A 24,246-nucleotide genomic window follows, 5' to 3' on the forward strand; every position below is an offset into this window, starting at 1 on the left:
TGCTCTTCTGTACTTCTGTTTACGAGATCCGAGTGATTCTTGCATAACGTCCCAAATTCCAAGCGACATGTAACTTATCTACAATCTACAGCGCAGAGACAATCATATCACCCACCTCTTTAGTGCCAGCCTTACCTCCCAAATCAGGTGTCCGTATTCCCGAGTCTAACACTTTACGCACGGCATCTTCAATCTGCCGCGCCTCCGTCTCCATGTTGAGCGAGTAGCGAAACATGAGGGCAACGCACAAGATCATGGCGACAGGGTTGGCGATATTCTGGCCAGCAATGCTAATGTTTATGTCAACAATAAACTCACCAAAATTTTATGACCACACTTACGTTGGGGCAGAACCATGTGTTGGCTCGTAGAGGCCATATGGTCGCGTTGTCAGTCCCTTCTCACCTGGCAGCCCATTGAGACTGGCACTCGGCAGCACACCTAATGTGCCCACAATAGACCCAGCCTGATCGGAGATCATGTCACCAAAGGTATTATCGGCCAGAAGTACGCCGTTCAGAGTACGTGGGTTCGTTGCCAGGATCAGCGAGGCCGAGTCGGCCAGCTGGTGCACCAGCTTCACTTGGGGATATTCAGTCGTTATCGTTTTTTCCACGACTCGTCGCCACAACCGGGAGGAGGCCAATACATTGGCTTTATCGAGCGAGATCACTGGCCATGGCGGATCGTGACGCAGAGCAACCTGCGCAGCTAGACGGGTGACACGCTGTATTTCAGCCTCGGAGTAGCCCCATTCATCCATTGCTAGAAAACAGTGAGTCAAGAGATAAAGAAAGACAATATGTCACGCACCATAGTCTGGTTCCTCAACCTTGCGACCAAAATACGCTCCGCCGCAATTCTCCCGCACGACGACAAAGTCCACGCCCTCAATCACATCCTGCTTGAACGGACTGAATTCCTTCGCAATGGACGCACTCGGTGAGCTAGCCGAGCACGGCCGTAGATTTGCGTAGATGTCCATCGCCTTGCGCAGCTGCAACAGGCCTCCTTCGGGCCCGTCCAGCCCTCGACGCGCATTGTCCCATTTCGGGCCTCCCACGGCAGCGAACAGGACTGCGTCCGAGTCTAAAGCTGCCTGTTTCACTTCTTCAGTGACAGACTTACCGTGCGTGTCAATACTGCATCCTCCGATCAGTTCTTGACGGAGCTGGAATTGGCGTTGTGGTGTTTCGAAGGCTTTTAGAACTTTGACAGCTTCGGCCATCACCTCTGGGCCGATGCCATCGCCCGGGAGGACCAGAATGTTGAAGATTTGCACCATAACTTGTACACCACGTATTTGAGTCTCTGGGAATCGCTTCAGCAGTGCGTTTGGTCCCAACTATATCTGTTTCTCGGTATTTAGTCCGAGGACGCTGCGGGGTTGGTGGGGGCTCGCCGATGCCGGGGGTGAACATGGGCAGGCTGGCTTGGCTACTTTGGGGCTTTAGTCGGGAGTATGCTGACAACATCTATTATTATTAACCTGTGTATATTCATTATTATCTAGCTCTCAACATTCATGATCGTAGTCAGACTCGTTGACAGCCTGAGGCATCCACACAAGGGCAGACTCCCCACTCACCTCAGGCTCCCTCATGTTTGCACTGTTTGTCTCGATTTTTCATCTTTTCCTACTTCTTTCCGATAAGGAATCTTACAGCCAGTCAGCACCATGTCGCGGATCGAGGAGCTCCCGGACGACTTCGACGAGTCGCTGAACCTCAATGAGGTGCCGCCGCAGGTGGCCCAGGACCTGCCGCAGCCCGGGTTCGATGCTTTCGCCGCATCCAACGAAATCCCCTTCCCGATCAACGAGGAGAGGCTGAAAGAGGTCGAGAATGACCCGTCCGCGCCCAAGATGCCGCCGGCCATGGCCTCGGTCAAGTCACATTCCAAGGAGCAGCTGCTGAGCATGATGAACAAGACCCCACTGTTCATGACGGACATGGAAAACGCGGGTGATGAGCGTATGTTTTAGCTTCCCGATGGCTGTGGACAAGGGACTGACTGAGATTTAGACGGGGAAAACATTCTATTGGATGCGCTACAAGCCATGCAGAATGAGGGTACCCGGGGCGAGGTTGCACAGACCTTCAAGGAGCAGGGCAACGAGGCCGTTCAGGAAAAGCGATGGATCGATGCCAAGGAGTTCTACACCAAGAGCATCGCCGTCATTTATGCCAAGGAAGACAAGTGGGAGAAGCCCGAGGATGCTCAGGCGGAGAAGAAATTGTTACGCCAATTGGAGGAGGCCTCGCATATCAACCGGGCGCTGGCCAATCTAGAGCTGGGTATGTGGTGATTGGACGGTGTCATTTCAAGCAGAATTTGCTGACTATTCCATGCAGGTAACTACCGCTCGACAACTCTCGACTGCGCCGCCGTCCTTAAACTCAATCCTCGGAACATCAAAGCCTTCTACCGCTCTTCCAGTGCTCTCCTGAAGCTTGACAAGCTTGCCGAAGCGGAGGATGCTGTGTCGCGCGGCCTGGAACTCGACCCCAACAATAAGGCTCTTCAGACCGTGGCGTCGAAGATTGCAGATCGCATGGATTATGTAAAACGCATCGAAGCGAAGCGGAAGGCCGAGGAGGAGGCTGCACGCAAGCAAAAGATGGTTCTAAGCACTGCACTGCGCGCTCGCCAGATCCGGACTCGCAAGACCAACCAACCCCCCGAAATGGAAGATGCCGGGATCAAACTGGTCCCCGATCCTCTGTCACCAGAGAGCACTGTCGAATTTCCGGCTGTTTTCTTGTATCCTATGGATGCGGAGTCGGACTTTATCAAGGCCTTCTCGGAAATGCATTCCATTGCCAACCACTTGGACTACATCTTCCCGCTACCCTGGGACACCAAGAAGGAGTACTCGATTGACACGGTCGATTGCTTCATGGAGACGGTCACTGGTGGGCTAATCAAGGCGGGCAAGAAATTGCCTTTGCTGCAGATTCTGTCTGGAGGCAAGGTCGAGGTTGTTGATGAGCTGGTCAGGGTGTTTGTTGTGCCAACTTCCAAGTCAAGCGCATTTATCTCCGAGATGAAGGCCCGGAAGGTAGGCTGAAACACTACATGAAACTTCATGCGATTTCAACCGAATCCCTTCAAGCATCCTGGTATCCCTTGGAAAACCTTGGTCGGCCATATTCCAGGCACATGGCAACGTCTTGTGCAGGATACCAATTCGTTGATGTGTTGATCAGATATCCTGTGTCTGGATACTAAACATTGCCGATGGTCGCCTGCAATGATGATAGGACAGCGCCAGAAGCAGCAGAGGCAAGAAAGTTAGGTACCTCCAATGAGAACACTGGGTGTTGTGTATATAGAAATATTTTTTATCGAATATGCTCATTGGGGCGGGAAGCCGCCCTCTGGCAGAAGAAAATCCCACCATTGATCATATTCCAACATATCCAGGGCGAGATGAAAATCATCCAGTATCGAGTCCGTCTGATGGTAGGCCGAGTTAGTACCAGGATCCTGCAACGACTCCGAGAAACCTGGCACAGTTATTATGTGTCCGTCCAGTTGGTGACTGTGAGTGGTTTGATTATTCAAAACATAACCAATATCACACTGCCGCAAGTACCGGCGCGTGGGTTGCTCGCCACCAAACACCGAAGCGATCTCTTGCACAAGCGATTCGCGCATCTGCGGATCGCCCGCATCCCGGCGTTCAAACATATCCAGCATCTTGCGTAAGATTTTGATCCCATCTGAGACCATGGGGCCGATATCATGCAGCTCCAGATCCGAAATCACCATCTCGATATCCTGTCTCATTGATTCGGACGAGAAGCCCGGAAATGATCTCTCCACTAGTAAGAACGCAGCGAGTGTCACCGCTGCCGTGTACGCTTGGTATCCTTGGACGGCAAACTTTTGGGACTGACGGAACCTATTCACATCTGACTCGCGCATCTGTCTATACGGCAGTAGCATCTCCTGTGCAGCTATGGCGCAGACGCTCCATGATTCCCCGACGCGTGCGTGCAGAAATGGTCTGTTCATACGGATCCGCTGCTGGCAGATGCTGATATGTAGCATTGCATGACACCAGGCAACTGCGTCCAGACTTGGGAGGTGCTGTAGGGCTTCTGTGCTGCCAATTCGAAAGTACCAAGGGAATTTTGCTGTGAGCTCCTGGATTTCTCGATCAATTGACCGGATGTACTCGTATGAGGATAAACGGGTGCCGCCGTCTTGATATAGCTTGCGGAATATGCGGTATGCCTGAGCCCGGCAGATACAGGCGCTCGTGTCTGTCGGCACCTCCATTGGCTGCGGTTTCACCGACGCCTGGGTGACGTCAATGTCGTTGCAGTTTTGTGGCAGTGGTACACGCTCAGCAGGTGTATGAATAAGAGGCGTTCGATCCAAGCACATGGACTGGAATCTACGGGTAAGAGTCAGCCATATTGCCTGGAATTGACATACGGATATTTGTTCTCACGTGTCAGTGACCCAGAGATCCCACCATATACGTCGACGCAGCTCAGTATCCAAGTAGTCAGACCCTTGAGCACCTGTATCAAGCCCAAGTGCCTGCGCATGTCGGACAGCCTGGCCAAATGCCCTATATGCCGAGGTAAGCAAATAGCGGGAAGGATCCAAAGGGAATACTCACGAATTCAAAGACTCTATATTCTTGGTCTCCAGCCAATACAATTGCGTCGCAATAAACACTTGCAACTGCATCACAGTCGGCTTGGATTCAAAGTCCCCAGCATGGAGGGCCTGCCGAGAAGCCAGATGCCATACCCGAGAGAGCTGGCGTACTCGCGATGTTTCAAGACCAACTAGTGCTGCAGACTCCACTGGCACTATAAGCGCCGTGGATGATATGATCGTGAACAAAAGTGCAAGCCATATTAGATCCACTTTTTCTGTTCCGGTGGACCAAAATCTAGAATATTGGCCATGAAAGGTAGGCACATGAAATGCGTGGAAAAGCCAATGAGCGTTTTCGAGATAGTAAGATACCAAAAGGTCGCACTGGTGCTGTGGTGGCAGGAGAGTTGCTAGCTGCGCTCTCCAGAACCGCTTGGTGTGTAGAGAATCGTTAACTGTGTCGCATATCGATGATAGAGGTCCAGAAAGGGGAATAAGGACAGGAACTGATGATTGCGAAAGAGCCAATTGAGTTTTCTCAGGGGATAGTGTGGGACTCCCATTTGCGGTGTGATTTTTGTGCTGATTCAGTCCAGGAGCAATGGCCGCTGGTCTTGACGAGACCGGATTCAGTCGTGCCGCTGGGGCCGGGTGCTGATGACACGCACTCTCCCGGCGATAGCGCGTGCATGTATGGCAAGGGACACGTCGGTCACATCGTAACTTATGCACTCTGCAGGGAAGACAGCTGAGCGTGCGGCGACTCGAGAGTTGTTTCTTACTTTGCGTCTGCTTGGGCGGTGTGTGAAGTTGAGGTCCCACCGTGCCTGGGTCAGCCTGGGATGAGTCTGACATGAGCCGGGCTATAGGTTATAGGCAATAAAGTCCTGATCCAATGGCAGCAGCCCTGCATGCAGGATGGAAAGAAGTTCGGGATCAACTGGATGTTCGCCCCCGGGTTGATGTGGAGACCTGTCGAATTTACCCGTCCCTAACGTCCCGAAGGCGCTTTCATTTTAGCCTTTGATGATTCCACTGAATAATTATCGCATGCGGGGAAACGAGGATTAAACATCGTCAGGGCGCATTTGACTGCGCGCTAGAAGCGGCGCGGAGGACGCTCCGGGTATTGAACTCGGTGTTGAATCCCCAGTTTAATTCAGCTGTATCTAAGTTTGCGTGTCCTCTTTACTTTTGATGCAGCACATCCCATTCTCTATTTCATTTCCCCATCAGCATTTATAAGAAGACTATCTTTACCTCCTCTACCCATTCCGATCTATTGAGCTCATATTTACTACTTATAAAGTTCCGACCTTTTTCAGTCTGCGTCTCTTACTGTCCGTGTATTTCTTCAAGATGACCGCGACTTGTACGCCACGGGCCATCAGTCCGTCCTGCTGAAACGTAGCGCCGGAGGAATAAGACTCGGCGTTTCTTCTATAAAAGTAATAACATGTAGCATTCTATCCCTCTTCACATCACTAATCGTTTTTTCTACTGTGTGATACCTGAGCTTCTCATAATGGTTCGCTGCTTCGCTGCAACACTGGCCTTGGCCGCAAGCATTCTGCCTCATCTGTATGATCGAGATATATGAGACCTCATTTGCGGTCAACTGACATCGGGATATGACAGGGCAAACGGTTCTGGACTAAATACAGCTGCAAAGGCCACTGGGAAGCTTTATTTTGGTACAGCTACAGATAATCCGGAGTTGACGGACACGGCCTACGTGACTGAATTGAACAACACTCAAGATTTTGGCCAGATCACTCCTGGAAATTCTCAAAAGGTATGGGTACAGTTATACCTTGAAAATAAATACTAATATCACACGAGTAGTGGGATGCAACTGAGCCTGAACAAAACACCTTTACTTTTACCGAGGGTGACGCCATTATCGACCTGGCTATTGCCAACGGCCAGCAGCGTCGATGCCATAATCTGGTCTGGTATAACCAACTACCCAGCTGGGGTAAGTTCAGGAATTCCTCGGCATGTCGCGCAACATGTATCTAAGTGTCGCATAGTCACTAGTGGTACTTGGACCAATGCGACGTTGCTCGCAGCCATGAAAAACCATATCACCAACGTGGTTACTCATTACAAGGGTCAATGCTATGCTTGGGATGTGGTCAACGAAGGTCGGATATTGCTCGATTCTGAACTAGAATAGGACATACACTAATTACATCCCTTTCAGGCCTGAACGATGATGGTACTTACCGAGACAACGTGTTCTACGAAATTATCGGCGAGGCATACATCCCCATTGCATTCGCCACCGCAGCTGCTGCAGACCCCAGTGCCAAGCTCTATTACAACGACTACAACATCGAATATGCCGGTGCCAAAGCTACAGCTGCACAGAATATTGTCAAGATGGTCCAGGCTTACGGAGCCAAGATCGACGGCGTTGGTCTCCAATCCCACTTCATTGTCGGCAGCACTCCCAGCCAGAGTTCACAGGCGAGCAACATGGATTCGTTCGTGGCCCTCGGCGTCGAGGTCGCAATCACCGAGCTTGATATCCGGATGACGCTACCTTCGACCGCCGCTTTGCTCGCACAGCAGTCAGTTGACTACCAGAGTACCGTAGGTGCGTGTGCTCAGACTGCCAAATGCGTTGGAGTCACCGTCTGGGACTGGACAGACAAGTATTCGTGGGTGCCCAGCACCTTCTCCGGCCAAGGTGCTGCATGTCCATGGGACGAAAACCTTGTGAAGAAGCCTGCCTACAATGGTATTATGACCGCTTTGGGGGCAACTGTATCATCAACTTCCAGTTCCACCACCAAAAGCTCGAGCACCACCACCACTACCAGCAGCTCCAGCGGCTCCACCAGCGTGGCTCAACATTGGGGACAGTGTGGCGGTGAAGGCTGGACTGGACCGACTGTATGCGCGAGCGGTTACACCTGTACTTTTTCGAATAACTGGTACTCACAATGTCTATGAGGGATAGTAGCAGATGGTGGTTTGGATCAGGGTTTGCCGAGCCAGGTGACGGGAAGGGTTGCTCTTTCTCAAGCGGATTATCTATCTACATATCAAGGGGCTCCCTATGAAGCATGGACTGTTTGTGGTCATTACTTTTTTCTTTAAGATCTCAAAACGTATGCACTTCACAGTACCCAAAACTGCTCTAAATCTGGTCGCTATCTGGGAAATTCTCAACAAAATAAAACGCTTCATTCAGAGTACCACACCTAGAAGCCGTGACAAAGGAAAGACATAATCGTCAAAGTCAAGATATGAGGCTCTTAGTAGCCGAAATGATATGGGAAATCTATAGACTCGTCTAATGGCGCAGCTGTCGAAGGTTCCGCAACGGTACCTCCCTGCTGAAAATCATAAGGATCGCCATAGTACCTGATCGGCAATGATTGAAGCTCAATGGGGCTCATAGAAGAATGGTGAGCCCCAGCTGCAAGGCCAGGCGAGTGAAGAGGAAATCCATGCATACTTTCCCGTTTTCGCTTCAGATCCTGCGGCGTCATGGACACAGGTACAGAATCGAAGCTAGGCTGGACCCGGTCAGTTGACCTTCCAGGTTTGACTTGGGGTATTGTGCCAGAACGGGCGTGTCGGATCGGCGAAATCTCTGCAGAATCTCCAGCATAAGCTAGCATATGACGAGGAGAGCCGACAGTTAAGCCCTCTGGCGCGTCACGCGGCGTGGTTGCGGCCGAATTTCTAACAGAAATCGGGCTATTGTTTCCGCTGCGTTCTCCATGACTCTGGCTCGCTTCCTTGGGCAAGTTTGAAAGAGAGATCCAGACCATCGCCTGTGTGTCTGTGCAGACCTGGGAATAAGCTAATGATCAGCTGGCTGATTTGGAGCCACATACCAGTTTTTCCGTCTAAGAACTTCTCTTCTTCATGTCGGACACGATAGAGCTCGTCCAGGATCTCCAGTCTCTCTGTTGGGGAGATCTGACGACGAATAGGCTGATCAGCCTCCCTCAATTTTCTGGCTGTGATCCCATGGCTGGTGCGCAGATCGCGCAAGATATAGATCAAGAGTCGAATGCGCTCTGGCCAACAGTCATTCTGTGTTGCCAAAAAGTGAAGATAGTATAATTTTCTTACCGGCTTTAGGTAAGTGATCCGGTTCTCGGTGGCTTACTCCAGATGGCCACCAGGGCGGCTTTGTTTCATTTGGATCCAGCTGCCGAGGAGTTCCATCAACGATTTTCCGTCCGTTGTACGGGTAATTGACCTGCTTGCGAGGCTCCACGAGCTTGATATATGCCTTTGCAAGCACTCGACAATTTGTCTGTTGCAGGTTCTCAAAGGCTTTTTTATAATAGCGGCCTAGCAGGTTAGCGTCCCTGACGGACACCACGACTTTGGGGTCGCTGGTGGTGTTGCTTTCCTCATTCCAGGCCTTTGATCTTTTATGCTGAGGAATCTGAGTACGCTGGAAAGGCCAGGGCTCTTGATAAGTGGGCCACCCTGGTGTCTGAAATGGAATGGCCGAATCAACTGACGGCCGCATGAGCGAACCATTCCCAGCGCTCATCCCAGTATAGGATGTACGAGGCCTCTGGAATTGGCGAAAGTCCTTTTCGTTATTCATTTCTTGATTAGGTGAGACTGGGATGTTCGGTACAACTACAAGTTGTCAGCCAGTCGGAAACCTTTGGTGTGACAAGTGGAAGACTGACTGTGACAAGGTGACGGGCAGGCTTCTCTTGACAGGGCCACTGCCTGTAAGAAAGTATCCGTCACCCTCGGAGATAAAATTGTTTGACAACTATCGGCGATTGACTGTGAGGACTTGAGACGAAGGTTGCCGGTTGCGTCAAGATATATGAGGGCAAAGTGGGTGCAGGCTAACTGATCCTGCTGGGCTAGCATGGGCACGGTTGTCGGCGCCTGACTGGCGGTCAGCCTGTTCTGGCCAAGCGGTCAAGCAAGTGGCGAAGATACCATAAAATCTGAGCCTCTGAGCTTCGGCTGAATGTCGCATGCAGGTGGTTGGTTGTCTGGTCGAAGCGGTTAGCCCGCACAGGGCCACAGCGGGACAACATGAAAGAGATTACTCACAGCCAGGAAGCCCGGTTGAAGGAGCTCGAAAGACCAGGCTTCAGCATCAAGAAGAGAACAAGAGGGAATACCGAACATCGGTCGGGTCCACAGACAATAAGCTCACGAGATCGATCTGCTACGGAGATTTTGAGATTTATCAACTCGGCCGTCCCGTCAGCCCTGGCATGCTCAGCCTCGGGATTTGCCAATCGTGTGGGGATGCCCAGCTCTAGACAGGGGACAATAGGCTTGTGGGACCCAGAAAAGTACTGATTTACGATGAACGCCACAGATGCGTACTGGAGCCCGTGGGCCGCTAAATGAATGCACGTCCATGAAGGCCCTATTACATACTGCGTTGTTGACTTGTCCTCAATGTTTTCGCCGCCACCCATTCTCCACATAAAACAATCTCCGCATGTCTAGCATGGTAGCATTCTAGTTCTATCTAGATTGTATCCATTTGTTCGTCCCTGTCAGCTAGTTGGAATTTGCGCCACGCAACCCCAAATCGCGTGTCCGTTGTGCTACCAAGGGATCGCCTTGGCAAATGCCGCAAAACGGTATGTCCCTCGCTTGAGCCTTATTGCATTATGGACAATAGTACAAGGAATCTAACCGGCTAGTGAAACAACAAGAGCCGAATAGCTCTAAGTGGGGTTGGGACCGGGATTTCTTGGCGGAGGGCAGATAACTGATCCAATAGTGCACCGATCATGTAACCCAGCACCTTGGAACGATCAAAAAGCAAAGAGAGGATTTTAATCCTCTACCGAGGCAGGCGCTACGATGCTCCGCGGCAGTGCTAGGTCGTACAGTAACGGCCCAGGAATGCCGAGCGGCGCTAGCCGTTTTACACGAGTGTGTCTCCTGGAATCGGCTGCCTCGCGGTCACTCAAACGTCCTGTCTTATTTTTGCAACCTCCTTGCATTGACTCAGGGCAAGTCCAATGTCATGCATGGCCAATATGCTGCTTTCCCAGATGCTGCTAACTGTCGTAAAAAAGAGATCTATACGACGCTCCTGAAGGAGCCAGTATCAATCGCCGTGATCGACTGGCAATACACAATAATACTGACGCGATACCTTCTCCTGGTTTCCCCATCCAAAATTGTTTTCAGGGAACCAAACCTAAGGCGTTCTGTAGATCGCAAGCACTCCGAACTACCGCCTTGACCCGCTTCTAGATTGTTGTACCCTTTACGATTCACAGTATGAAACGCCTCTCGGATAAATATTCCCCGAAGTGCTTTGTTCGCAAAAATACGGGATGCGCTATGCCGTCCAGTGGCATGTACGAACAATTTTAGGACCAGTGGTGTTGAATTGGATGTTTTCCTCCGAATCTCCGCTCCTAGTAGCGCTGCTCCACGTAAATGAGACCTGGCTATCCATATCAATTGCAAATTTGTGCATGGTAGATTGTCGTGAAGCTCTCCTTGGTCACGAAAGAATAGTACCTCAGTTAGGATACCAACTTTCTAAAGTCCATGGCAATTCCTACATTATTGCACTGCTGATGCGACATTCAGCGGGCAGGAAACTAACATTGATATGATTCGCTCCAACTCAGCCACAGGATCAACATCGCTGTTTGCACTAATTTCAGCTTTTTAGAACTTTCTTCCCCAAGAGGAATTTCAGCCACACCTTTTTCGGTGAATAGATAAGATTGACTTTCCGTGTACAATCCTTTATGAGCTGTCAAATGACACTATTGGCGATGATCTGATTGAAAATGATAGTTAGGGTTTCGTTGCTGGCCTAGTCAGGTCTCCGATCCGAGACAGTCACGCACAAGCCCCTTCTCACAGCAGTACTAAGTTAAAAGGCTCAAATGTTACCTTGTGTTTCCCAATACGACTATTCCATACAAGGATAGTGCCACTGTGTCTTTCCGCTTTGCGAGATCTTTACGAGAAAGATCTCCATTGCCCCGTTTCGAGATCATGTTACGTATGCTATTTCTCCATTCCAAGATATAACGAGACCAGATTACCACCGAGTAGAAAAAGCAGTCTCGGACTGGCTGAAAGGTCCAATCTGGGGTTCATGACCAATAATGCTCGGCGCGATTCCTGTGGTTGTCTCGTTGATCAACGACGGGTAAGCAGTTCGACCAGACATGCCAGGTCGTGAAGGCATTCCAACATGATTCAAGAGGCGTAAGCCGCTTTCATTTTCGGGATTGTTAGGCTGTACCTCTACAACAATACATACTGTACTCTGTCGGAAATCTTTTCCCGAAATCGAATTTCAGCGCAGATACTCCGTACAGCCGTAAATAATCTCGAGATTCGCATTTCATCCTGTTCTGTGGACGAGCTGTTGCCGCAAAATCGATCCGGGAAACTCGTGGCTTGAAGCCGCCAAACGGATGCCAGTCCTATGCTATATGTCGTGATTAACCACAGAGTTGATGTTAGATGTGTTCGGAGGAGTGCCGGGCCGGGCTCGCTTTGCCACGGACTGACGGAATGATTTCAAATCAATGCGATTTTTGCTTTATTTTTTTTTGCCCTATTTGTCTTCAAGTGTGGCGCATGCGCTCTCGATTAGTTTGCTTCTAGTAGAGGCAGAGAACCCCGTGTGCTGGGGTAGGTCCAGACGGTTCTTTTACGGCGATAGTTCGGAGGACGTTTGCGCGAGTACTCCGATTACTGCCAGCCATCTGTCGGTCATGCAAGGCTATCCTTGGAGTGGGTCCCCTTTTTCCACTAATCGTTCGACGTATAGAAAATCAAAAATTAAAAGTACACTCTACACCTAGGGCAGGGCCTAAAATGTCGGGCCCGGCTCTTCCCTACTAGGTCAAATCTCCGTCCGCTCCAGGTCTCTGGCACCTTTTCTTTCGTGTTCCCGCTAATCCTAGGGCGTGAGATTGAGTTGGGGACACATGTACATAGGATCTTCGATCGGCGACCATGCCCGAACACTCTAGGAACAGGGGGGTATGGCTCGGGGTCCAAAATGGATTTTTAAGCCTAGCTGACATCACCGAACCCACGGTGGGTAATGATGGCAAAGGCGACCGAGTCCGTCTCCCCACAGTATCTGCGGCCTCTTGCGGCATCGCTGGATACGTGCGCCTCGATACGAACACAGGATCGTTGTCCGTTTGACCGGAGAACAATGGTTTGGTATGTGCGATGCAGGACCACCCTTGAGCGGTACGCGATGCTGTTCAAGCTAGGGATGCCACTGAAGATGTACATACAACACCCAGTGTAGTTTTGGGTTAAGTCCGTGCGAGCTCCCTTTTCTCGTGGCTAGCTGAAAAGGCTCCTGTCATTCCTCGTCGGGGTCCTCTTCAATACCCCTGCGCACCCCTCTCCGTGGTCGTGCCGGGCAGTGATCTACGCCTCGCATATCCTGGAAGCTGGGTCGATTCGACGCGGTGGCGTCACGACGCTCCAGTTCTAGCGTGCTGCATGCCGCCCGTTCTGCCACGATGCACGAATGTGGGTACGCACATCCCCTTCCACAGCCCTCACTAAACCGCTTGGTCGCCTCGCAAGTCTCTTGTCATTTGATGCCCTTTTTGCAGATCACGGAAAGAGCCGATCAAAACCGGGTCAATTCGGCGCACTTCCGCGAAGGGTCCGTGACACATTAGAGGTATTTGGCTTTAGGGCTTGTCGATCATGCTCGCGACTGGTAACATCTCCTCGGTGCATTCATGACGATTCTCTCTGCCCTGAGTATCCTGCGTGCCGAACGTGCACCGTACAACGGCCGTGAATTCAAGGATGGCGTTATCTATGACCAGCCAGATGCCAATATCAGCGGTTGATACAGGTTCCACGGACAAAAGAGCATTGTAAGAGAGACGCCCGCCACTCGTATCCTTGTCCAGCGGCTATTATTGTTCTGGACCTTGGCTCTATTTCTGAGCCTTATCTCTCTCCGAATAGGTTGCCTGTTTGGGGTATCGTTGGGATACGTAAACAGTAGTACATATAGGTGACGGTTATCTCGATTCCCAGCAGTCAAATAATCAGGTGGAAGGAGAAAGCTGCACCAAGATTGGATGAATTCGACGCTCTGCATCTGCCACAACCCGTCATCCATCTGCCATGCTGGCAACTTGTGTCTGGAATGTGGCACTGGATGGCTCTGATGCCTCAGGCATTAAACATGTCACGTGTGGATGTCCAACCCAGATGGCGTAACGTCAAACGGTAAAATACTGCGTGCTACTGCTGGTCCATCTGTATCTTACTCCGCCGTGACCCAGCTATCGCTCATCCCGTGACTTCCTCTCTCCATCTCTTTCTCTTTTCCACACGCCAGTTCTGGTTCCGCTGCTGTTCTCGAACGACAGTCTGCGTTGGAACCGATTGCACCTCCACCTCTTCTGTGCACCGGTCAGATTAAATTCCCCCGCTAGCATCCCTCCTGGGTCTCCACCCGCCGAGAGGGTCATCGCTGCATTAGCCCGCCCGCCCACACGGCTGATCACTCTGAATTCGGGCCACCACCACCCTCAACCACCTTCGACTAACGGACCAGAAGGTCAATCCTGCGCCCGCCACCAATCATCTGAGGGCTTTCGCTTCTCGATCCTGATTCTCTCATACAGACCATCCGCCATCCCTGGATTCCCGCGAGGAAGCAAACCCCCCTTCGTATATCGCTTGTCTGTGCGGTGTACGTAATCCAGTCTGAGGAAGAAGCAGAGGGTGTTTCATTTATTTTGTCTTTTTTTTTTTTTGTTTATCGCCCTTGAAGGATCGTCAAGGGCGACGATATTACGGGTGACAATCAATCTGCCGGCCCCTCTGCCCTACCTTATTGCGCGATGGATCCCAATGCAGGATACCCAGCGGGCTTCCCGCAGAACCAGCAGATGCCTTTCTACCCGAACTCCATCCCCCAGTATCAGCCCAACACACCACAACAGCAACAACAACAACAACAACAACCGCATTCCTTTGGCGCAATTCCCATGCAGCCCGGTCCCGGTGGAGTTATGATGCCCTCAGGTTTCCAACAATCATCCGGTACGTGATCGTTCCCCTTTTCGACTTGTCAGCCCCTCGCCCCCCCTCTCCCCCTCCTCTCCGCGCAAGTCGCTCAGGCGTCAAGGGACCGAGGAGCCGCGCATATTCATAGCCAGTCACTTTCAAACGTACAGCCCGTCGGTTGGAGAATGTATCTGTCGTTGACCTCTAACAACAACAATGGCAGCAGCACCCCTTGAGAATTTCTCAGCACCCTTCTCACAGCCGCCGGTGGCCGCACACATGAACCAATTCCCGCAGCCACAAGGCACCGCGGCCAACACGCCGTCCACCGTGGCGCAGACCTTTTCGCAAAACATGGCTTCGCTCTCGGCCAACAACATGCTTCCCAACCAACAAAAACCCCATCCACATACTTCCTCCCCCCAAACCGCGTCTCAGCCCATGTCCCCGGCGCAGGCGCAAACTCAGGCTCGAGAGAAAGCCCGCGTCACGACCCTACTTGATATCAACTCTACGTTGCTGCAGGAGGTGGTGAACCTTCAAGCCGCGGGCAAGGCCGGGGCTGCGTCCAACAACTCCAACCAGGACGCTTCCGAGCAGTTGGCGGATGCGCCAAAGCCTGCGGCGCAGAAACCGAGCCAGGAATACATCGAGTGTATGCGCCGGCTGCAGGCCAACCTGGCCTACCTGGCGACCATTGCCGACCGCGCAAAGAAATCGGGCGGCGTGGCACCTCAAGCTCCCGCTATCATGACGCCGCCCCCCAACCTGCTCGCGGTGCACGATCTCTACGGCAAACTGAACGAACTGTTCCCACGCGGGGGCAAAGGCTCGGAGGGCACACCGCAAGCCAAGCTCACACCACCAGGCCTACAAGGCAACGGCGGGCCCAGCCCTTCGCCCCTGTCGGAGTCCGTCGTCTGAGGCGGGCTGGAGATATGGGAGGATCTCCCGCATATATCAAAAATATCGATCAATATCGATCCATAGTTCCCGGATTAAGGCAACCCTGGAGACGTACCCGTCACGCGGCCTCGATCTACAAAGACCAGTCGATCCAGTGAGATCGCGTGAAGGGCCCCCTTCCCGTCCCGGGGCCGCTCCCACCTACACCATTTGATCTCTGGGATGGTGGGCCGGGTGACCTTCTCCGGGACCTTCCCCAGTAGTCTAGAAATGCAGAGGATGGACTAGGGACTACATGTAGTAACTAAAGAAAATCGATCAGTTGACCCAAACACCTGAGCCAAGGCGGTGAACCAATCAGCGCCTTCCCGCCGCAGCTCCCTCTTAGCTCACTTTTGCATGTCTTCTTGTCTGCGCCGGGTCGCTCCTTCACTCGCGTCCTTGTCCTTGACCGTGTCCTGTGCATCATTTCCTGCTCGGTCGCTGCGTCCGACGTCCTTCCTCCTCCGTCTCCCTCTCTCACCTCCCCAACATCGCCCAACGACCTTGCTCCGGACAATGGATGCCGACTTTGGCGCCAAGCGCAAGCGCAGCACCATCGCCGGCGCTACGGAGCGTCCAGCGAAACATTTAAAGCCCGAAGGCTCCGTTCTGACGCCCTCGGACGCTACCCCCGCGAATGGAACGGTCTATGATGTGGAGGATGAGGAAGATGCAGGGCGCATGTTGGCCGTTGGGCCCGCACAGGCAGACTCGCCCGAATGGCAAGCGACGATTGAGACGGTCGTGAAGAGCGTCGTGTCCATACACTTCTGCCAGACCTGTTCCTTTGATACCGACCTCTCCATGAGCAGCCAGGCCACAGGGTTCGTAGTCGATGCCGAGCGGGGCTACATCTTGACCAACCGCCACGTCGTCTGCGCCGGTCCGTTCTGGGGTTATTGTATCTTCGATAATCATGAAGAGGTGAGTTGCGCGTGACCATCTGGGCTGCTGTGCTAGTGATTGACCTGGTCCCCGCGTTGGGTATGGCAGTGCGACGTTCGTCCCGTGTACCGCGACCCCGTGCACGATTTTGGGATTCTCAAGTTCGACCCGGCCGCCATCCGCTACATGAAGCTCACAGAGCTCAAGCTTCAGCCCGCTGCAGCTCGGGTCGGTGTGGAGATCCGTGTGGTGGGTAATGATGCGGGTGAAAAGCTGAGCATTCTATCGGGTGTGATCAGTCGGTTGGACCGCAATGCACCAGAGTATGGCGAAGGGTACAGCGATTTCAACACAAACTACATTCAAGCTGCTGCTGCTGCCAGTGGCGGTAGCTCCGGCAGTCCCGTGGTCAATATTGACGGCCATGCGATAGCTCTGCAAGCTGGTGGTCGGGCCGACGGGGCCGCGACGGACTACTTCCTGCCGTTGGACCGTCCACTGCGTGCGCTGGAATGCATTCGCCAGGGTCGACCGGTCTCTCGCGGCACGATCCAAACTCAGTGGCTGCTCAAGCCGTTCGATGAGTGTCGCCGCCTTGGTCTGACGCCCGAATGGGAGGCGGCCGTTCGTAAATCTGCCCCCACGGAGACCAACATGCTCGCCGCGGAAATTATCTTGCCTGAGGGCCCAGCAGATGGGAAACTGCAAGAGGGAGACGTGCTTCTGCAGGTGAATGGAGAGCTGCTGACGCAATTCGGTCGCCTCGACGACATTCTCGACTCCAGTGTCGGCGGAACGGTGAAACTACTGGTTCAGCGAGGAGGTGAAGACCTCGAAGTCGAGTGTCAAGTGGGCGATCTCCATGCCATCTCCCCGGATCGCTTTGTGACCGTTTCTGGTGGCACATTCCACGATCTTTCGTACCAGCAGTCGCGGTTGTACGCCATTGCCACCAAGGGGGTCTACGTTTGCGAGGCGGCGGGTTCCTTCAAGCTCGAGAACACGCTTTCAGGGTGGATCATTGATTCGGTCGACAAGCGGCGAACCCGCAATCTGGACGAATTTGTAGAAGTGATGAAGACTATTCCTGACCGCGCTCGGGTGGTCATCTCATACCGTCACATCCGGGATCTCCACACGAAAGGGACGAGTATCATCTATGTCGATCGCCATTGGCATCAGAAGATGCGTCTGGCGGTCCGCAATGACGAGAGTGGACTATGGGACTTCTCAGACCTCGCCGACCCCATTCCTGCCGAAGAACCCATTCCACGAAAGGCAGAATTTATTCAGCTGGATGGGGTCAGTCAACCAGCAGCAGCGGAGATAGTCCGCAGCTTCGTGCGTGTGTCATGCACTATGCCTCTGAAATTGGATGGATACCCCCAGGCCAAGAAGACAGGGTTCGGATTGGTGATCGACGCTGCAAAGGGCCTGGTGGTTGTCTCCAGAGCCATTGTTCCCTACGATCTGTGTGACATCAACATCACTGTCGCTGACTCGGTCATCCTCAACGCTAAAGTGGTCTTCTTACACCCCCTCCAAAACTACACTATCATCCAATATGACCCCAGTCTCGTCGATGCGCCTGTGCAGAGTGCCAAGCTCAGCACCGAGTACATCAAACAGGGCCAGGACACCATCTTCGTTGGGTTTAACCAGAACTTCCGCATCGTCGTGGCCAAGACTGCCGTCACCGATATCACCACCGTGTCGATTCCCGCCAATGCATCTGCCCCTCGCTATCGAGCCATAAACCTCGACGCCATCACTGTAGACACTGGCCTCAGCGGACAATGTACCAATGGTGTCTTGATTGGCGAGGACGGTGTGGTGCAGGCATTGTGGTTGAATTACCTCGGCGAACGGACCCCCAACTCGCATAAGGATGTCGAGTACCACCTTGGGTTTTCAACGCCCTCACTTTTCCCTGTCACATCCAAGATCCAGCAGGGCATCACTCCAAAGCTGCGAATCCTGAACATGGAGAGCTATGTCGTACAGATGAGCCAGGCGCGCATTATGGGCGTCTCGGAAGAATGGATCGAAAAGGTGGCCCAGGCCAATCCTTCTCGTCACCAGCTTTTTATGGTGCGCAAGGTTGACTGCCCACCTGCAAACTTTACAACCGATGCCGAAAACTTCCAGGAGGCCGATATCATCCTTACACTGGATGGCCAGCTTATTACCCGGGTCTCGGAGCTGGATGTGATGTATGAAAAGGAAGTGTTGGAGGCATTGATTGTCCGGGACGGCCATGAGATGCTTATCAAGGTCCCGACGGTGCCCACAGAAGATCTCGAAACCGACCAGGCCGTTGTTTTCTGCGGTGCCGTTCTTCAGAAGCCGCACCATGCTGTGCGACAGCAGATCTCCAAGTTGCATAGCGAGATCTATGTGAGCGCAAGGGTAAGATCTGTGTCGCGATTGTCCATCAGAATAGTACTAATCTCTACCAGAGCCGCGGTTCCCCATCTTACCATTATGGCCTTGCGCCCACCAACTTCCTCACCGCAGTCAACGGCGTTCCGACTCCCAACTTGGATACCTTCGTCAAGGAAGTGCGCAAGATCCCAGATAACACCTATTTCCGACTCCGTGCTGTGACTTTCGACAATGTTCCATGGGTGGTTACCATGAAGAAGAACGACCACTACGTAAGTCCCGTCCAGATCTCATTTTGGTAGCATAGCCTGACATGCGCCTTCTTAGTTCCCCATGTCCGAATACAAAAAGGACCCCTCCCACCCATCGGGTTGGCGCACCATCTCTCATGAGGATGTGGACAAGCTGGGTGCTGCGCCCGACGCCGCGAACCTCAACCCGGACGCAATGGACGAGGAGTTCCATGGTGGAAGCGACATTGAGCCAGATGCGGAGTGATGCATTTGCATTCGCAGTGGCGGTAGGCAGTTTATTCTTGTACCATATTGCACACAAAGCGGCGCTGCCAGGATGGATTCGGAGTGGGAATAGGATTTTTGCGGGGTTTCTATTGTTTGTTTTATTTTGTCTTTCATTCGGGTGTCATCTTCTATCTGGAGTGCTCGCCGACGTACATATAACCTAGAGTATTGTTACATCGTACCTGGTTGCATTTTTATCTTCATTTCGGGCTGTTCCACCGGGCTTTCAAAGGGTTCATGGCGGCTATTTCTCTACGAGGTTGGGTTCTGAATGGCTTGTGCCTTGCCTTGGGTCTTTCACTGGACTAGATTTTAGTGTTAACTGTACATTTTCCCTCTATTGCCCAACGCCGTGAGTGGGAAGCAGGTGTCAGAACCGTGCGACATTCCATATTGTGAAGATATATATATCCAGAGCGGACCGGTGTACGACGATCACTATGACGACCCAATTTAAATCGGACAAAATATATTCAATTGTTTAGAAAGGCTGTGATAAAGCTGTGAATAAAAAGAATATTATTATACGAAGAAGAACCCAAAAGCAAAAAGATAGTGCATCATCCGTGAATCGAACACGGGCCTCGTCGATGGCAACGACGAATTCTACCACTAGACCAATGATGCTTGGATGACATAGAAGACCGAGTGGTGTCTTATCATCGATTAGAGGTCACGCTAATCTTTGCAGACATTCCAAGTGATGAATATTCTTACGAATGATCCATGTAAATCCACGAGATAAAGACTATACGCATCCACGGATGCCATATGCAATTGTAGTCTAAAGCAACCATAACTCCAGAAAGTCGTGTAGAGATAGAACACACGAGAAACCAACACAAAACGCCCGGTCAAGCAAAATATCAATTGCCAAACCACTCCCCAAACTATCACAGCTGTCCAATTACAAACACCTCCAAGAAAGATATGTCAATCAACTCCCAATATGCCTTGACCTCAAACTCAGAGGTTGAAGGACCATCCCCCGTTGAGCCGCAGCCGTTGCCTGTCAGCGCGGTCTCTCCGGATTTCATCCTGCGTGAGCCCATCCGGACCCGACCAGTTCGCGCTGCTGGTGCGGTCGCGGTATTTCTTGATCTTCTTGTCCGCCTTGAATGTTTCTTCCAGCGAGAACGGCGCAATTGGTCCGAAGATCGAGTCGACTTCCATACCGTCCTGTTGCCGCAGGAGACCTTCCAGTTCCTTGGCCTGCGCCCATTGCGGCACGGGGAACATCTCCGAATCCGAGTCGTCCTCATCTTCACTGTCTGTGGCAATCTCCGGTAGATGAACACTATCGCTGTTGGGGTACTTGGGCGATGGCTTGGCGGGAGGAGCGCGCTGCGAACCGGCTGCTGACTGCTTATACGCAGCTGGGGGCGGCGCATGGCTCGGGTCAGCGAATGGGATCTTGCCGCTGGTAATTTTCGCCATGTCCATTGGATGAGCGGGCCGCTGTGGTTGAGCATTTTTGAAGGCTGAAGAACCAGAGGGATGAGCCATGGATGCCTGCCCATGACCGTAGAAAGAGGCCTTTCCAGGCTCCTTACGAATTGGCGGAGCCATTGGAGCCCGCACTGGTTGCATGGGGTTGTGTTCATCATCCGTCTTCCTTCGCTTGGCATCACTAGTAGAATGGGCGTTGCTGGGCTTGGAAACCGCCGGTCGGTGATTCGTCTCCTCATCCATCACTCTCTTCGGCGGCTTGGCGGGATTCGGTACTGGGGGGTTGATTGCTCGACCATAGCCCAACCGAGAGGGAGGTCTATTGGCTCCCATATCATTCCGCTGCGAGGACTGCTGACCTGCCTTCTCATGTTGAAGCATTGGACCCTAAGACACGTTAATAAGACGATGTAAAAGAAGCCGACGGGGTCTTACCTCATTGATCGATTGCTGGCTGCCTTGTCGCTCGTGTTTGCGAGCGTTCTCTTGCCGCCGCTTTTCAATCGCCTGCATGTGGGCGGCTTTCTGCGGGTCTTCCTGAGCAGAGCGTTCCCGACGCTCTCGTTCAGCTTCAGCACGGCTTCGCATCTCCTGCCGACGAGCCTCTTCCTGCTGTTGTTGGGCAGTTCGTTTGCGTTCTTGCTCACGCTTTTGTTCCTCCTTGCGACGCTCCTCTTGTTCCTTCTTTCGCTCATTGGCAAGCTGAGCCTTCCGTTGCGCTTGGGTTTGACTCGATACAGAGCTCTTGAAGCTACTCGTCGACGAGGTCGTGTGAAGAGACGAACTACTGCCCTTTTTCTTCAAAGTCGCCTGTTTCTGAGCAGGAGCCGGGGCAGGTGCCGGAGGATTCGACTCTTGAACACCGGAAGAAACCGAAGGCAAGGGCATTCGGGAGAGCGTGCTTCCCACACGGATAGACACTGGCTGCGGCTTGGGCTTTTGCACAGCTTCACGAGTTGGCCTAACAGGACGTCGCTCATTCTTCGGTTGGGAAACGGATTTAGACGCAACGTCGTGCACTGACTCAGGCTCGCGGGACTGCTGGCGCTGGACCTGTGCCTTGCCAGTAGTTGGAGCTGCCCGATCTTCCGGCTCAATGGAAGACTTGTCTTGAGCGGTTTTGAGTTGAATTGCTCGCTGCTTCTCCTGTTCCCGAGCCCTTTCTTGACGCGCCTCTTCCCGTTGACGCTCCTCCAGTTCCGTTTGCCGCTGTTTTTCTGCTTTCTCAATCGAGCCCCGCGTCCGACGGCCCTCATGCCGAGATGGGCTAGAAGCATGGGGCGCTTGAGACTCGTGTTCATCCATGCCACCAACGTCGGTGCCAGGCCCATCCTGGAGCTGGGATCGAGTTTGCAAGGGCGAAGAGCTTTCAAACCTCGCCGAACTCGAGACAGCACCGGTGCTGGTAAATAGTCCTTTTGCTGATTTCATGATGGATTGTAGTCTCATCTTCGACGCACTCAAGGGCCCATCAAAGCGCCTGGGAGAACCTCCGGGAGTGGTGGATGCCTCAGCGGATGTGCTTTGCAGATTACCAACTTGCCGAGGAGAGGAAAATATCGAAGTTGCCGATTTGGGACGGTCTGCTTCTGTGGTGCTGGGGGTGCCAGCCTTCTGGCCGGTTGATTGTTGCTTCTCGACATCGAAGAGCTTTTCCATGACATCGGTGGTCTTGCTCTTCGGAATACCTGGACGTTGCGGCGAACTTAAGGGCTTAATCCAGTCGCCCTCTTCGTCTGCCACTGGTTCCGGGGCCGGGGTTTCGCGAGCCTTCTGGCTTGAAGACACCGATTTTGCCTCTGCTTTGCTGGCCGGCAGATCTGGGTAAGAAACTTGACCCCCAGACATTCCTGGCATGGCTGAGATCGACTTCTTGGACCGCGAGGGTTGGAGCTTGCCCAACATACTGATCCTCTCATGTAGGGTCTGGGTCGACTTCTTGTTGTGGAGCTGGCTAACCTTGATCGTGTCATCATGGCCTTCGGCCTCCTTTTCATCGTCGATCTCCATATGCCCTGAAGAGCCATTGTCTTCAGTCACAGCTTGAGTCATCCTATGGCCTCCTGTCTGGCGGCCAAAATAGCTGGAAGGTCCGGCAGTGTTCAGCTTCGCGAGATCAATATGGCTGGTGCGAGAAATTCGCGGACCGACCAAGCTTTTACCGAGAGGCTCACGCGCCGGCAGAGAAGCGAATGTTAAACTGCTCTTCCGAACCAGTGGTCTCTCGGGCGTAGAACCATCAGACGGAGAGCCAATATCGTCAAGGTTGTCAAGGACAGTGACTTCGTTTGAATCATTATCTTCTTCCATTTGATCATCCTGTTGTTGAATTCCAGGCGTTGCCACGGACTGCATCGCTGAAGGCTTCTCTGGCGAAGATACCACCTTAGCTTCGTTTTGCTTCGAGTTTTTCGGAATCGGGGATTGTTTTTGCTGTTTTTCCAAAGCCGCATTGACTTTCGACTTGGAATATGTTTTGAGCGTTGGGGTCGCGTTCGAATCTAGATCTGGATCCTGTGGCTCCGGCGAACGAGCTTTCTGTGTGGGTGTCGGGTCGACATTAATGGGTTCAACAGTCTCCCCACGAGACCGAACATTCTCCTGGGCAGAGTGGAAGGAGTCTTCGGTCGGCTGTGGGCCAACCGACATGTCTCTTTCCTGGGTGTGTGGCTCTATAAGTTCTTCAACAGGTTGGGTAGACGTTTGTGACTCTGACTGCATGGTCGGCAGGACCATCTCGTCATCTTCCGCCATCCCATGGTAACCAGAGTCCGTGTTATATTTTGGAAAGGAGTTCAGGTTCTGACTGAGGTTCGGGTAGTCAGGCTGCGATGCATTCTCCGGCACGTCCCTGCGGGGAGCAGTCGAAGCCATGATGGTTGCGGGCTTGGAGACAACCCGATGAATGAACGGGCTCGGGCTGACTCTATTCTCCAGTTGCTTATGAGTGGAGGAAAATATCTCACTCAAGGGCTGCCATGATTTTTTAGCTGACAGCAACGCACAACAAGCAGCGCGACACTCACCAATCGATTCTCTTCTGGAACCCGCTTCCGAGCCGTTCGAGGAGTCTTGCCCCTCATCTTTCCTGGTGTCTTGAATACATCCGTGAGGTTGCTAAGGACAGGGTCAGCATGCCAAGATTGCCGACTATAGTAGGTACAACTCACACTTGGCCCTTGGAGAAGATCTCGGCCATGTGTTCATTTAGCCATTCCATCTCATGGCGGACGGGATATTCCACCTCCTCAATCTCTTGGTCCACCAGCTCCATCATGTTCTCCTTCTCTGCTGCGATCCATGCTGCAGAGCCAACGGGCTTCTGCGCCCGCGTACCGGCGGCGGCCATGATGTAAACAACGCGCGGGTCGCCGACAGCGATGTTCAGTGAAGGGAAAGAGAGTCGGCGTATAGTTTAAGGGGCGAAAGGTGT

The 24,246-nt window shown here is 52.6% G+C and overlaps 9 protein-coding genes across 9 annotated transcripts; 5 read left to right on the forward strand and 4 right to left on the reverse strand.

Moving 5' to 3' along the window:
- Positions 1-85: 85 nt before the first annotated feature.
- Positions 86-1,285, reverse strand: N7510_009369 (3-isopropylmalate dehydrogenase; the record flags this gene model as incomplete). Its single annotated transcript, XM_056981294.1, has 3 exons — positions 86-290; positions 342-765; positions 814-1,285. 3 exons carry the CDS (start codon positions 1,283-1,285, stop codon positions 86-88), a joined length of 1,101 nt encoding a protein of 366 aa, XP_056831503.1.
- A 393-nt stretch (positions 1,286-1,678) lies between these two features.
- N7510_009370 (HSP70/90 family co-chaperone CNS1) lies at positions 1,679-3,070 on the forward strand (the record flags this gene model as incomplete). Its single annotated transcript, XM_056981295.1, has 3 exons — positions 1,679-1,973; positions 2,025-2,297; positions 2,355-3,070. 3 exons carry the CDS (start codon positions 1,679-1,681, stop codon positions 3,068-3,070), a joined length of 1,284 nt encoding a protein of 427 aa, XP_056831504.1.
- Positions 3,071-3,357: 287 nt separating this feature from the next.
- Positions 3,358-4,707, reverse strand: N7510_009371 (fungal specific transcription factor domain-containing protein; the record flags this gene model as incomplete). The annotated part of the gene is made up of 3 exons (XM_056981296.1): positions 3,358-4,405; positions 4,463-4,585; positions 4,637-4,707. The coding sequence occupies 3 exons, from the start codon at positions 4,705-4,707 to the stop codon at positions 3,358-3,360; spliced, it is 1,242 nt and encodes a 413-aa protein (XP_056831505.1).
- Positions 4,708-6,145: 1,438 nt separating this feature from the next.
- N7510_009372 (putative endo-1,4-beta-xylanase) lies at positions 6,146-7,581 on the forward strand (the record flags this gene model as incomplete). The annotated part of the gene is made up of 5 exons (XM_056981297.1): positions 6,146-6,201; positions 6,259-6,415; positions 6,466-6,598; positions 6,654-6,767; positions 6,827-7,581. The coding sequence occupies 5 exons, from the start codon at positions 6,146-6,148 to the stop codon at positions 7,579-7,581; spliced, it is 1,215 nt and encodes a 404-aa protein (XP_056831506.1).
- A 305-nt stretch (positions 7,582-7,886) lies between these two features.
- N7510_009373 (DUF2841 domain-containing protein) lies at positions 7,887-9,205 on the reverse strand (the record flags this gene model as incomplete). Its single annotated transcript, XM_056981298.1, has 3 exons — positions 7,887-8,419; positions 8,475-8,660; positions 8,716-9,205. The coding sequence occupies 3 exons, from the start codon at positions 9,203-9,205 to the stop codon at positions 7,887-7,889; spliced, it is 1,209 nt and encodes a 402-aa protein (XP_056831507.1).
- A 3,377-nt stretch (positions 9,206-12,582) lies between these two features.
- Positions 12,583-13,274, forward strand: N7510_009374 (uncharacterized protein; the record flags this gene model as incomplete). Its single annotated transcript, XM_056981299.1, has 2 exons — positions 12,583-12,741; positions 13,038-13,274. The coding sequence occupies 2 exons, from the start codon at positions 12,583-12,585 to the stop codon at positions 13,272-13,274; spliced, it is 396 nt and encodes a 131-aa protein (XP_056831508.1).
- A 1,185-nt stretch (positions 13,275-14,459) lies between these two features.
- N7510_009375 (uncharacterized protein) lies at positions 14,460-15,549 on the forward strand (the record flags this gene model as incomplete). The annotated part of the gene is made up of 2 exons (XM_056981300.1): positions 14,460-14,661; positions 14,849-15,549. The coding sequence occupies 2 exons, from the start codon at positions 14,460-14,462 to the stop codon at positions 15,547-15,549; spliced, it is 903 nt and encodes a 300-aa protein (XP_056831509.1).
- Positions 15,550-16,089: 540 nt separating this feature from the next.
- N7510_009376 (putative nuclear serine protease HtrA2/Nma111) lies at positions 16,090-19,341 on the forward strand (the record flags this gene model as incomplete). Its single annotated transcript, XM_056981301.1, has 4 exons — positions 16,090-16,497; positions 16,567-18,867; positions 18,918-19,115; positions 19,171-19,341. 4 exons carry the CDS (start codon positions 16,090-16,092, stop codon positions 19,339-19,341), a joined length of 3,078 nt encoding a protein of 1,025 aa, XP_056831510.1.
- A 989-nt stretch (positions 19,342-20,330) lies between these two features.
- N7510_009377 (uncharacterized protein) lies at positions 20,331-24,162 on the reverse strand (the record flags this gene model as incomplete). Its single annotated transcript, XM_056981302.1, has 4 exons — positions 20,331-21,200; positions 21,249-23,786; positions 23,840-23,930; positions 23,984-24,162. 4 exons carry the CDS (start codon positions 24,160-24,162, stop codon positions 20,331-20,333), a joined length of 3,678 nt encoding a protein of 1,225 aa, XP_056831511.1.
- Between the last annotated feature and the right edge of the window lie 84 nt (positions 24,163-24,246).

Source organism: Penicillium lagena (genome assembly GCF_028827675.1).
Source record: "Penicillium lagena strain IBT 129212 chromosome Unknown utg000006l_segment0_segment0, whole genome shotgun sequence".
NCBI classification, from domain to species: domain Eukaryota; kingdom Fungi; phylum Ascomycota; class Eurotiomycetes; order Eurotiales; family Aspergillaceae; genus Penicillium; species Penicillium lagena.